The sequence below is a fragment of the Cavia porcellus genome, unplaced genomic scaffold, assembly GCF_034190915.1.
Source record: "Cavia porcellus strain 051 isolate PalLab524CR breed Dunkin Hartley unplaced genomic scaffold, mCavPor4.1 scaffold_17, whole genome shotgun sequence".
Classification (NCBI taxonomy): Eukaryota; Metazoa; Chordata; class Mammalia; order Rodentia; family Caviidae; genus Cavia; species Cavia porcellus.
The window spans coordinates 62,894,416-62,906,757 of record NW_026947500.1 but is presented as its reverse complement, the minus strand read 5'-3'; the positions used below and the strand labels follow the sequence as shown (position 1 = coordinate 62,906,757).

Below are 12,342 nucleotides of genomic sequence, written 5' to 3'. Positions count from 1 at the left end.
GAATATTCTATGATTTGAGGAAAGGGTGTGTTTATACAGAAAAATGTGTTGAGATATATATTGAAGATTTTGTTCATTGTATAATCTGTGCATTATATCTCAATTTAATGATCCATGTACATACATGCATTCTGATGAAATTGTGAAAATGTCGCATTTATTATTATTATTTATATAAATATTCTAGATTGTTTCCTAATGGTACAAATTCTTTAAAAACGTTTTTTATTTTAAAGAGATTAAGACAAAATAGGACATCATAAAGCAGATCAGAACAGAGCAATGTAAGCAACACAGTATTTCACAAGACAACCTGTGATTAACAGTAGCTACAATGATGTCTCTTTCTTTGAAATAGGTGAGCATACCTTCACATACAGTAGTATCAAACATAACAAAGTGGTATAAAACTATTCAAGAGAATGAAAGTATTACAGAGCATTCAGAACCAAATAACTGAAAACGAGCAATGGCTACTATATTATCTAATTTTCCATAGAAATTTTGTTTATACTATCACTTATAATAAAATCCAATAAGATACAACATGATAGAACCAATGGAAACAGAAGAACAAAAGCATGGTAGGACTTCAAAGCAGATATTAAATGATATTAAATTCAAAGATGATACTAAATCAGCACTGGTTATTATAATGTCTTGTTTTCTTCAAAATAGCTATTCATACCATCACAGATAATAAAATCAAACAAACCAGGACAAAACCATTCCAACTAATGAATGAAAACATAAAGCTTCAAAGCAATGTAATGGGGAATCATGATTACCATAAAATCTTATGTATTGTTACCATTTCTTACACTAGAGAAACTATATGGTTTTTATACATGTGAGTTTGATTTATTTCGCTTATGAGTATGGTCTCAAGCTGCGCCCATTTATTTATAAATATCTCAATGTGATCCTTCTTTATAGCTGAGTAGTACTCCATTGTCTAAAAATACCACAACTTTTTTATCCATTCCTCAGTTGATGGACACTTAGGTTGTTTCCAAGATCTTGCTATTACAAATTGTGCTGCTATAAACATGGGTGCACATATGTTTTCATTTCTTCTGGAAATATGCCTAGAAGTGGAATAACTGGGTCAAATGGGATCTCTAATCCCAGCTTTTTGAGGAATCTCCAGACTGACCTCCACAGTGGTTTAATGGTGCAAATTTTGCCACAATAGTTTGGAGATTTCTCATATCCTCATTCTGTTTCCCCTAGTGCTGGCCTTCCACATACCAACAGGTGCCCTGATGGGGAATGCACCCATGTTGACACCTTAGATATGACAAACACACTCAAGAACCTCGACGAGTCATTTGAATTTTGCTGTTTTTCTCCTTGTGTGATGATTCTTTCCTGACTCTCATACATTATGTGTAGATGTCACATCTCCTCAGCCTTTTCTGGGCTCTATCAGTGTCTCTGACTTGCTTTCTTTTAATGATCTCGACCTTTCTGAGGATATCAGGTCAGTGTTTTTCTAGAATGTCCCTCAGTCAGGTAGTATCTGGTGACCAAAGTTTGGAATCTTTTGAAGGAAGCCTTCAGAGATGAAGAGGTATTCCAGCCACATCCTCTGACTCTGGGTACAGGCACAAGGGGATATGTCACCAAGGAGGCACCCCTTAACAATGGCTGAACTGGGGATTTCCATGTCTCTCCACCTATGTACACTAGGATGAAATAGTTTCTTCACCAACACATAAATTCGACCAGGACATCTATTATACTACTTCACAGTTTAAGGTTAGTCTTCCATGAGATGAATAAAAGTATTTATCAAAACCCGAAACTGAAGCATGATTTACCTTAAAAAATTTCTAGTAAAATAGAAATAAATTGATGTTTTAACATGATAGTGGAGCATGAACTCCTTACCATAATGCAAGCATCTATTTGTGAATAATTAAATTGAGAGGGAACACACGGAAGGCACAAGGACATATTTTTAATATACAGCTGGAGACCCTGGCATATGTATGAACACACCCATCAGCCAGTACTCTGATCAAACTATAAAGCATTTTAGCCTACAGATGATTTTCCTATTCCCCTCTCTATCAGTTTCCAGTCCCTCTTTCTGGTAAAATTCATCTTGAGTTTGGAATAAAAATCACAGAAAACTTCATTCTTACTGCAGAGTTGCTGGAAGCATTCCCTTCATGTGATCCTTAACTGTTATCTATCCACTGGATTTGAGTAAGAACTGTCTACCAGATCTGTGAGTGTTTTGCGTGTCTGCCAGACATGGAGGCCTCAAAATAAGGAAGAACCCACCAACTAATCAACCCACCAACCTGCCCACCAACTTGCCAACCAACTAACCAAAGAGCCAAGCAATCAGCCAAGGGACCAATTCAACCACACATTTGTATCACAGAAAATGGAATGGGGAGTCCCAGGGGGTGACTGGAGAGCCATGTGTGGTGGATGCAGAGTTTCGGTTGTGTGAAATGGAGAGTTTGGTGGGGTGGCTGCTAGTAATGGTTGTACATTGGCCGTGTGCCCCTATGAGACAGACCAGAGGCTCTGGGCTCTCCCAGAAGTGGGTTAGCTGGCAGCTGTCATGCACCTTCCCTTCGCTTTCCTTGTACCCTTTTGCCCCTACCAATGGTTCGGGACAAGTTGTTTGGAGTTCACCATGGCTACTTTCTCCCACTGCACGCCAACAGGAATAAGCTCAGCTGTCAGGGTGGTGCCCCTCCCCCAGTCCCATCACTTGAGCGCCTATGGTTGACCTTTTGAAGAGGGACATGGCCTTCTCCAGTGGTTAAGCTAGGGGAGGGAGAAGGTCTGGGCCTGTTGTGAGCATCTTTAACTCTCAGCAAACTATCCAGTTGATTCAACCTGGTTTCAACCTTGCCACATCATGATAGCCAAGGCTTACAACACTGCACCAATCACAAGCCTGTGCTGGGCTGCAGCTATTATCTAAGCCTGCAGCTATTATCTAAGAAGAATCTCCTGTATATTTTAAGGTCAGTCTAGAAGTGCTCCTTCCACTGTACTGACCTCCTGTGTTGCAGTCCAGGCCTATTAAAACAAAAAATCACTTTGGTGATCCTGAAAAACTGCCCATTATTTATTTCTTGGGTAGTGTGGGCTCCAAATGCCATGTAAATCTATTTGGGATTTTTATTCTGAGTTGTGTAGACAAAGTGATCAAAGAATGAGCAATAAACATGAGGAGTTGTTAGCACTGAAGAACTCCAGAGACCAGCAGCCAGTGAGTATCAGCAGCAGAGACCAGCTGAGCTGAGCTGTGGCATCCAGGACAGGTCAGCATGTTCTGGTCAGCATTGACAGTGAAGGACCGTGTCAACCTTTGGTATCTGGCATTACCTGACGTCATTTGGTGGCTTAAGGACTGTAGCAGAGATGTGCTTAGCTAGTTAATGGTTTCTGGCTGAATTGAACACAAGAAGCCTAGCCTGATAGGCAACATTAATTGTTACTCTTCTGGAATATTAAAATGTGTAAGATGCTATATTTATATTACTGCTGTTAAAATAGTAGTTTATAGATTAAAAGATCTGCAATACACTTCAGCAAAAGATTTTGTACACTTACTGACTGTGGAAAGTCAGTCATTGTTATCAAATAGATTCATGACATGTGTTTGCAACTATTCTGGGAAAATATCCAGAAGGGAAATAGCTGTGTTGAATGGGACTTCCAACCCTGTTTTTATTTTTGTTTGAGGAATCTCCACACTGATTTCCACAGTGGTTGCACCAGTCTACACTCCCACCAACACTGGAGCAGGGTACCTTTTTCCTCATAGCCTGCCAGCATCTGTTATTTCTTGATTCCTTGATGACAATCGTTCTTTCTGGAGTGAGATGGAATCTCAGTGTTCTTTTCATTTGCATTTCTTGAATGACCAGTGATACTGAAATTTATTCACATATTTATTTGCCATTTTGTATTTCTTCATCTGAGAAGTACACATTCATCTCAGATGCCCATTTTTGAATTGGGTCTTTAAATTTGGGGGATCTGATTTTTTCCAGTTCTTTATATGTTCTAGATATAAGTCCATGGTCTGAGGGACAGTTGGCTAAAACTTTTTTCCATTTTGTGAATTTTTTCACCCTGTTAGTGATTCCTTTTGATGTACAAAAAGTAGCAGCATAGTTTTTAATAGCTAAATCTTGGAAACCATGGAATGGATAAAGAAGATATAGTATTTTTATACAATGGAGTATTACTCAGCTATAAATAAGGGTAACCTTGAAGCTTTTCTAGGTAAATGGATGCAACTTGAGGCCATACCCAGAAGGGAAATAAATCAGGCTCATACGTGTAAATATTGTATGTCTCTCTAGTGTAAAAACACTGAAAGGGTATATAAGATCCAAAATGTACAACACATGTGCAAATGAAAGGGAAAATAAGTGTTCAAAAGGAAAGAATAACTGGGACTGGGGAAAGGAGAAAAGAAGGAAGGGAAAAAATATACAGACAGACAGATAGACAGATAACTCTACTACTTATCTCAGTTCATCAAAAAAGAATAGTTTATGCTTTCATTGTTTGACTTTTCAATATTTTCATGCCTATATCTTGTAATCTGAGCAACTACTTTGAAGATAACAATATGCAATATATTAACTAGTCTTACTTTCCTATTTTTATTTTGAAATTCTGTATAATTTTTATTCTTTTGTTGTTGTTGTCATGTTTTATTTTCAAAACAGAAAAAATTAGAATAAAAAAATGAAAGATCCCCATATAAAATATGTAGGATGCAGCTAAGTCAGTTGTACCAGTGAAGCTCCTTCACCTAAATGCTTTCATTAGAAGAGAGGCATCAACACCTAGCCACCTTACTACAATGACAACAACGACAAAATGCAAAAATAAACAAGAACATATGGACACACACACACACAAAAATAAAACAGACACAGACACACAAAAGTCATTATTCTAGTTTCTCTTCATGAGCCTGAAACAATGCTATTTCCTCAAATCTTGAAAATCAGCATTAGAGGGTTAACAGCTGAATTTTCAAAGCAGAGTGTTTTTTTTTTCTTTTTGAGACAAGATACCACTATGAGGTGCAGGCTGGTCTTGAACTCACTTTGCAGCCCAGGCTGGCCTCAAACTCACAGCGATCTTCCTGCCTCAGCCTGCCGGCTAGTTTTAACAAAAGTCCTGAAGTGATTGTTTACAAGTCAGTTATCCTTCTGTTGTTGGTCTCACTCGCTGACTGGCAAGGAAAGTGACTGGAAATAGCCAACCCGTTTTATGCCTTCCTTTTCTGCTTTCTTTAGCAATTCCTTTGTACACAAACAAGCTCTGCTGTCCTGAGGATTAGAAACTTTATGCTACTTAATCACACGGTGCAGAATTGCCCTCAGTCTAGAGTGACCACAAAGCCAAGTGAGGTCGACTATATTTTGTTCCATGACAGAGGACAGATCTCATGTCCATAATCCCTGGAAACTAACAAAAAATAAAAAGGAGCCAAATCAATAGAAAATTTACAGAAGGGAAAAAAATCCAAGCCATGGGCAGAAAGCAGTGAAAAAGAAAAGAAAACCATGGAGAAGCTCAGAACGACCAAGCCTTGCGGAAGACTGGATCTCAGAGAGATGGAATCTGCCTTGCAAGGTGTGCATGAAGGAGCATCTTTGGTGTCACAGTGGTGGGAGAGACAAGAAGCTAGGGGCTTGTTTTCTATCAAGCAGTCCTCCAATTCCCATCACAAAGACAGCGCTGGACTCTACTAGGTAAACAGCTCAGTCCCAAGCTGACTCTCTTCTGTGGTCAGCTGCATAAGGTGACTTAGACTGACCAAGCTTCGGTCCAGCCAGCTAGACCAGGGTTTCCAACAACCTGTTCCAAACCTGGTGATTTTCCAGTGAACTCACAGAATCTCTGACAACTCTGTTTATGTTAAGTGGTTTATTATAAAAGAAACAACTCGGGAGGAGCCAAGAGATGCTCATAACAAAGGAAGCCCAGAGATGTGTGTGTTCATCATCCATCTACAGGGATCCGGACCTTGGGTAGCAGCATCGTGGGACTCAGCAAATCTCCTGTTCAGAGTTCTCAGAGAGGTTACTCTTTACACTCCTTCCTGGAGGAAGGAGGTCGGGATTGGAAATTCTATCCCTCTACCTAGGGTTTTTTTTTTTTTTTTTTTTTTTTTTTTTTTTTTTGTCCATCTGGTGACACGTGTCACCTCCTTAGCATACATTCCTATGTTATCTGTAGGCCTGATTATGAATAACCAAAGACATCCCTATCACTCAGGAATGTAGACTAAAATCTAATATATTTTTAATTTCATTGCCGGGAAGAAAGCAGGAAGGGACAGGAGGACAAGCCCAGAACAGGAAGTGTGATAGTAGCCACAGCCGGCTCCATGGGGAGCTCTGAGATCGGAGCGATCCTTCAGAGGTGCCCTGTGTTGACCAGCACGGTCAGATCTTCATTATCCTAGACAAATGTGAGGTGTATCAGGGTCAAGGCCAGCACTGCAGAAACAGGTATCCATAGGTCGGAATGGGCTACCTTAGAGAGGACTCCTAGCAGCTGGGTAAGATGCCCTTCCTGGAAGAGAGATTTGGGAGACCCATTGCAGGGTCTGCCATAGAATCACCGAGGAAGGAGGGATGCAGGTACTTGTCCACCAATCCAGACAGTCATGGATGAACTGAAGGATTAATGCAATGATATTCATAACCTGCAGGATGCACTGGAGCAACCATAGAGAGTCCCCAGGCTAAGCGGTGCAGGGCAGGTGAAGGGAAGTGCAGCATACTGGGGGGCAGCAGGCAGGGGTCGGGTAAATCCATACAGAGACCCGTCAGCAGCTACCCCTTATCAAGACAGTGTAGACTAGAGGAAAGTACACCCCAGTTCTTAACATCTCCCATGCCATCTCAATGGGCCGGAATCATACCCACCAAGCCAGGGGGAATCTGGTGGCCTAGGATAAAGATGGCAATAACTGAGCCCCATGAAGATAAGAAGGATGGCAGAGAAGATTTACAGAGCCATTGCTGATGTCTCTGGTCCAACAGATAAGGAGAAGGAGCTAGGATCAATGGGGGTAAAATTCGGCTACCTGGCAGGTGTGGTGGAGCTGCTGGGATTGGACAGAGGTTCGGGGTGTCAGTTTTGGGAGCAAGATTTCGCAGTCTTCTTGCAGATCCAGAAATTGGCGTTTTCGCACCTGCTGTCATTCCAGCCGTCATCCTTGAATTCCGCACAGTCTTCCCCCCCAACATTGTTGGGCTCCCCTTTATTCCAGTAGTCTGCAAAGCTGCAAAGCCCATTCACAACATGAGTCTATGCGCAGCCCCTCTGTGGGAACCAGACTTCTAGTGCTGGTTACTCAGTACCCATCCTGTGTGCATGGGGCAGACATGCCTTGATCTGGATCCCCTTGCCTGAGTCCCCCCTGGCCTGTTGTGACCCTGAGCCTTGTCTCTCACGCCTCAGAGGAGCCCTTGCTCTGAGGATGTGATCTTCAGATCCAGCCCAAGCAAGCTGGAGCTCACAGTCTCACCCACCTTCCTTATTGGTCAGTTGCAGTCTGGGCCAATCTAAGTCTGTCCAGAGCCAGGAACCAGATGACTAGGAACAACCTCTCTCACCTAGAGCTCACTAGCGTTCAAAAGAAACTGATCCTGGATACACTTCCCCTGCCTCACCTTCTCCTTCCTGTGGACACCAGAAGGACAGCCCTTGTCCACCATTCCTCACTGTCTGCCTCCTAGCTGGTCCTCATGTGACTGCTTTGGTGTGATGATGTGCCCTGTGTTGGGATATATGTGCCTTAATCATCCATCTTTCTGACAGCAATAGTCCTCTAATCTTTTCCCCTATGATTCTTCAGATGTTCTGTTAATACATTGTATTTTAAATCATAGGCATCCAGCTCTTCCTGCAGCTTTGGTGGTGGAATTCTAGGCATTCATCACCCTATCTGTAGGTGGTATGACCTGCCAGCTGCTCAGTGCGGAAAATGTCCAAGATTCTTAAACCTAGGTGGGGCATGGACTGGGAAGGATCCTCCAGTGCTGAAGCTAGGGTTTCAGAAGCCCATCTCACCCTACAAGGCATCCTCATCTCCCTGTACCTACCTGCCTGACAGAGGCGAGCCATCCACCCAGTGCCATGTGCCTTCTTTATTCAAGTCTGAGAGCCCCATCCACATGATGCCTTTGCTTTTTGAGGTCTGCTGCAGGAAGCTCTGGAGGAGGGTAGGAGGAGTCAGGAGGGAGCACTGTACCCTATTTTCTAGTTTACAACTACTAAATTTCATGGTAGGAAGTTCTCCTTAACGCCTGTCCTGCCAACCTCTGCAGTATCAAGTCCACGAGCTGTTGTGTATGTTCTGCAGGTCTGAGTCCCTCTCACAGCTGCACAGTGTGGGCAGATGTTTCATCCCTTGCACACAGAATGCCCACAGCTGATCTTTAGCAAAGCCACTTGGTAATAAGAGGTGTTATTTGGCTGAGCTCATCTATATAAATTTTTTTTTCAAGAAATAGGTTAATGTTCAGCTAAAAGATCAGACCATTCCATAATGGCTGGTCATACACACCACTTCTTTTCAGGTCTGCATTTAATGTCCTTCCATGGTTTGAAATAAGCCTCTGTGGTAATATTTATACCAGGGAAATTGGCAAACAAGACACAGGGAGTTTTTCCTACGAGCAAGGAAATTCTCAAACACTGGCACACACACCCCACACACACAAGCAGGAATCATTTTGATTTTCCACAAACCCAGCATCCATGTTGAGAGCTTGTTTATGAATTCATACAAGGCCCATGGGACCTGCTCACGACACCCTTCTCCTCCTCTCTTTCTAAGGGCATGGAGCAAACCCTACTCCAGAAAAGTCAGCTCTGATCAGTCATCTCCCCCAGAGCTGGCCAGCACTCAGACTAAGACCCCCTGCCCAAACCACAAGTACCTGCTCCTCAGCACTCTCTACGATGACCAGTTCAGCCCCTTCTTCCTTGCAGGCAGTAATCGAGTCATGCCAGCTCTTCTGTGACTTGGAGAAGAAGTAGCATTTTCCTTGGAAGAATGTCCAGTCCCAGGAGCAGGGACGGCACAGGTTGTCTGTTGGGAGACGTGGTCAGGATGGACTCACATTTGGATGTCCTTGTTCAGGCTTCATGTCCCAGGACCCTCTTTGACTCAGCACTGCAGTGCAGCCACTTCCCTAACCACTTCCTGAGCCCCTTCCCTGCCCAGGAAACCCAAGAAATCTTGGCCCCACCTTCCCCAGGCTGAGAGAAGTAAGTACCCCGAGTGTCAGAAGAAAGACCAGAGAACTGGCTTAGTGAGTTCCTACTGTGTGTGTGTTTCCCTGTGAAAAACTAGCATCATCCTGTCTGTTGCCCTGTTTCCCCAATTCACAGACAAGCAAACTGGGCTCAAAAAGGATGGATGATGCAAGCAAAGTGACCTGAAGCCCAGGCCCTCTCAGGTCCCTGGAGGTCCAGTTTCCTGCCACTCACTTATTGTGTCCTTCATCTGAGCAATTTCCTTGTAGAACTGCTTCCGCTGTAACTGGTCCTGCTCATACTCCTGCCTGCTGGGGATACTGAAGACTGCACCAAGGGGAAAAAAAAACTGTGGTTATTAATCACCTACTGCGCATGACACCCTGCACAGTGGTTCAGCGAGGACATTTTGTTTCCTCCTCTGTGAAGACTAGGAAAAGTGACTCGCAGAGAAAGCTGAACCCCAAGACAATGGAGCCAGGACCTCTTCTAGGTCTCCTCTTCCCCTTTGCTCCAGGAGAGGTGGAAGAGGCCCTGAGAAGCTCCTAGGAACCTCTGGAGAACCCGATTCAGTTTGAGACCCACTTCTTTCCTGGACCTGCCCACCCCCACTGAAGGAACCCCGACCCTGAGCCCTGCTCTGACCTTGGGCAAGGATGGCCACCAAGATCCCAGAGAAGACTGTGAGTAAGAGCAGCTTCAGGACCAGGGGAATGGGGTGGTGGAGGTGACAGCCTGCAGGAAAGAAGGAGGAGGGGAATCCAGTACCCCAGTGTCCCTGCCTCAGGCTGGCACAGGAGATTGTTACTAGCTACCCCTTTCCCCAAATCCAAAGCCTAGGGACCACCCCACTAAGGACCCCGGGTCCAGAGTCTCAGCGTTCATTTCTCCCAGACTCTAATCTCTGGCAGGAGCTGTCCATCCCTCCTCGGCCCCTGACAGTGCACTACCTGCAAGGCTGTTGAGCACAGAAGCCAGTCGGTATCCAGATCCACTGATAGCATAGCTGGGTCTGCTACTTATCAGCTGTTCCTCATCTAAGTGAGCAGAGCATCAAGTCAGGCTGAGACCTGAGACACTTCCCGAGCCCTCCCTGAGCCCCAGGAGTCCCAGCCCAGCCTGACCCAGATAGCCAGGCTTCTGTGCCTGTGCCGTCTCAGGGACAGCCATGGTCACCACTGTCCTTTAGTTCCCTGAACTGCTGAGGACTATGGCTTTTATGTCCCACCCCGTTTCTTAATCCCTGTATCAATTCCTACTAAGGAAGAAAAACACGGAACTGGACACCAACACAGGAAGGAGGGAGAGGAGGGGCCCAGTGGGTGACACAGCACAATATGTCAGGGACCTAAAGTTCCAGTAATTGTAATATTTTGGATGGGTAGAACTCTGTAGCTGAAAGAACTCATCTACTCATGACATTGCCAAGCTGTGCGATGCATGCATTGAAGTAAATAATAAATAGGGAAATAGAGCTATTTTTAAAATTTCTCCTAAAATTCTGACACAACTGGCCTGTGATGCTTCATGTCTTCCTGGAAGCCCTGTCCCTTTGTTACCAGATTCTGGGATTGCGGAGGCTCATCGCTGGTCCTTGATATCTTGAGCAAAGAATTGGACAAACATGTGAACAGGTAATGAGGCTTTCCATTTAATACAGGTGGGGAAAGAGGTTCGCCACTCACAGTTATAGTGACTGCAAGGTTCATGGTGGAGGTCTTTGTCTTGGTTACATTTTTCTCATCACTGGAACAAAATATCCAAAGACATAGTTATCTCAATAGATGCAGAAAACACCTTTGAAAAGGTTCAACATTCATCCATGGTAAAAAAAAAATTCTAGAGGACATCTGAATAGATGGCCTTTACCTCAATCTGAGAAAAGCCATTTATGACAAGCCAACAGCCAACATCATGCTAAATGGACAAACTGAAAGCTTTCACTCTAAAAGCAGGAAAGAGACAAGGATGTCCACTGCCTCCACTCCAATTCAGTATAGTTCTGGAAACATTAACCAGAGCAATCAGATAAGAGAAAGAAATAAAAAGACTAAAGACAGGAAAGGAAGAAGTTAAATTATCATTATTCACAGATGACATGATGCTCTACATAGAAGACTTGCAAAACTCCACCAACAGCCTTCAGAATTAATAAGCTAATTCAGCAGCGTAGCCATCCACAAAGTCAATACTCAAAAGTTAATAGTACCAGCACTCAGGAGGCTGAGGCAGGAGGATTGCCATGAGTTTGAGACCAGCCTGTGCTATACAAGCAAATTCAAGGACAGCCTGAATTGCAAAATGAGACTGTCTCAAAAAAAGTCAATAGCATTCCTGTACAACAAACTCACTGTGAGAGAAATTAGAGAAAACACACCCTTCACAATAAGATAAAAAATGATGTATTTAGGGCTCAGTCTAATAAATGGGGCTGGGAATATAGCTCAGTGGCACAGCAGCTGCCTGGCAAGTACAAGGTCATGTGTTTGATTCCCAGTACTAAAAAAAAATCTAACAAAGGAAGTAAAACATTTATACATTGAAAATTACAGTACTTTGAAAGAAGATATTGAAGAGGAATTTAGAAAATGGAAAGATATTTCTTACTCATGGATAGGAAGAACCAACATTGTAAAAATGACCATACTCCCAAAATTGTTATACAGACTTAATGCAAACACAACTGAAATACCATTTTTCTCACAAATCTAGAGAAAATGTTGCTAGAATTCATATGGAACCACAAGGAACCTAGAATAACAAAATCAGACCTTGGAAACAAAAGCAAAGCAGGAGTCATCACAATCCCAGAGTTGAAATTATACTATAAAGCTGGTATAATAAAATCAGCATGGTACTGGCAAAAAAGAGACAATTAGTCATCTTCTTTTTGACAAAGGGACCAAACATGTTCACTGGAAGAAAGAAAGCCTCTTTACAAGCGGTGTTTGAAAAACTGGCTTTCTGCATGCTGAAGACTTAAACTCAACCCATGCTTATCACCATGCACTAAAGTCAAAATGGATCAGAGATCTAAATATTAAGACAGAAACACTAAATATTAAG

General features: G+C 43.1%; 1 protein-coding gene across 3 annotated transcripts; it reads right to left on the bottom strand.

Moving 5' to 3' along the window:
• Window positions 1-208: 208 nt before the first annotated feature.
• On the bottom strand, window positions 209-10,578 carry LOC100716160 (CD209 antigen-like protein E). Of its 3 annotated transcripts, none has more exons than XM_013150948.3 (8): window positions 10,401-10,561; window positions 10,227-10,313; window positions 9,922-10,011; window positions 9,511-9,603; window positions 8,958-9,109; window positions 8,118-8,227; window positions 7,097-7,294; window positions 209-6,465 (listed from the first exon to the last, which is right to left on the bottom strand). In XM_013150948.3, exons 1-7 carry the CDS (start codon window positions 10,444-10,446, stop codon window positions 7,144-7,146), a joined length of 729 nt encoding a protein of 242 aa, XP_013006402.1. In that variant the 5' UTR covers window positions 10,447-10,561; the 3' UTR covers window positions 209-6,465; window positions 7,097-7,143. The 3 variants fall into 3 exon arrangements, with proteins under 3 accessions (XP_013006402.1, XP_013006401.1, XP_063084441.1); XM_013150947.3 differs by having other exon boundaries at window positions 209-6,579; window positions 10,401-10,553; XM_063228371.1 differs by lacking the exon at window positions 9,922-10,011 and having other exon boundaries at window positions 209-7,294; window positions 10,401-10,578.
• Window positions 10,579-12,342: the final 1,764 nt, after the last annotated feature.

Bases quoted from the DNA above. Each gene is read 5' to 3' on its own strand.
- LOC100716160 (XM_013150948.3), bottom strand. From the start codon at position 10,446: ATGGCTGTCCCTGAGACGGCACAGGCACAGAAGCCTGGCTATCTGG. The intron at 10,012-10,226 runs GTAGTGCACTGT...TCTTTCCTGCAG, and splicing joins TGTGCTCAACAGCCTTGCAG to GCTGTCACCTCCACCACCCC. The intron at 8,228-8,957 runs GTACTTGTGGTT...ACCCTCCTCCAG, and splicing joins TAGAGAGTGCTGAGGAGCAG to AGCTTCCTGCAGCAGACCTC.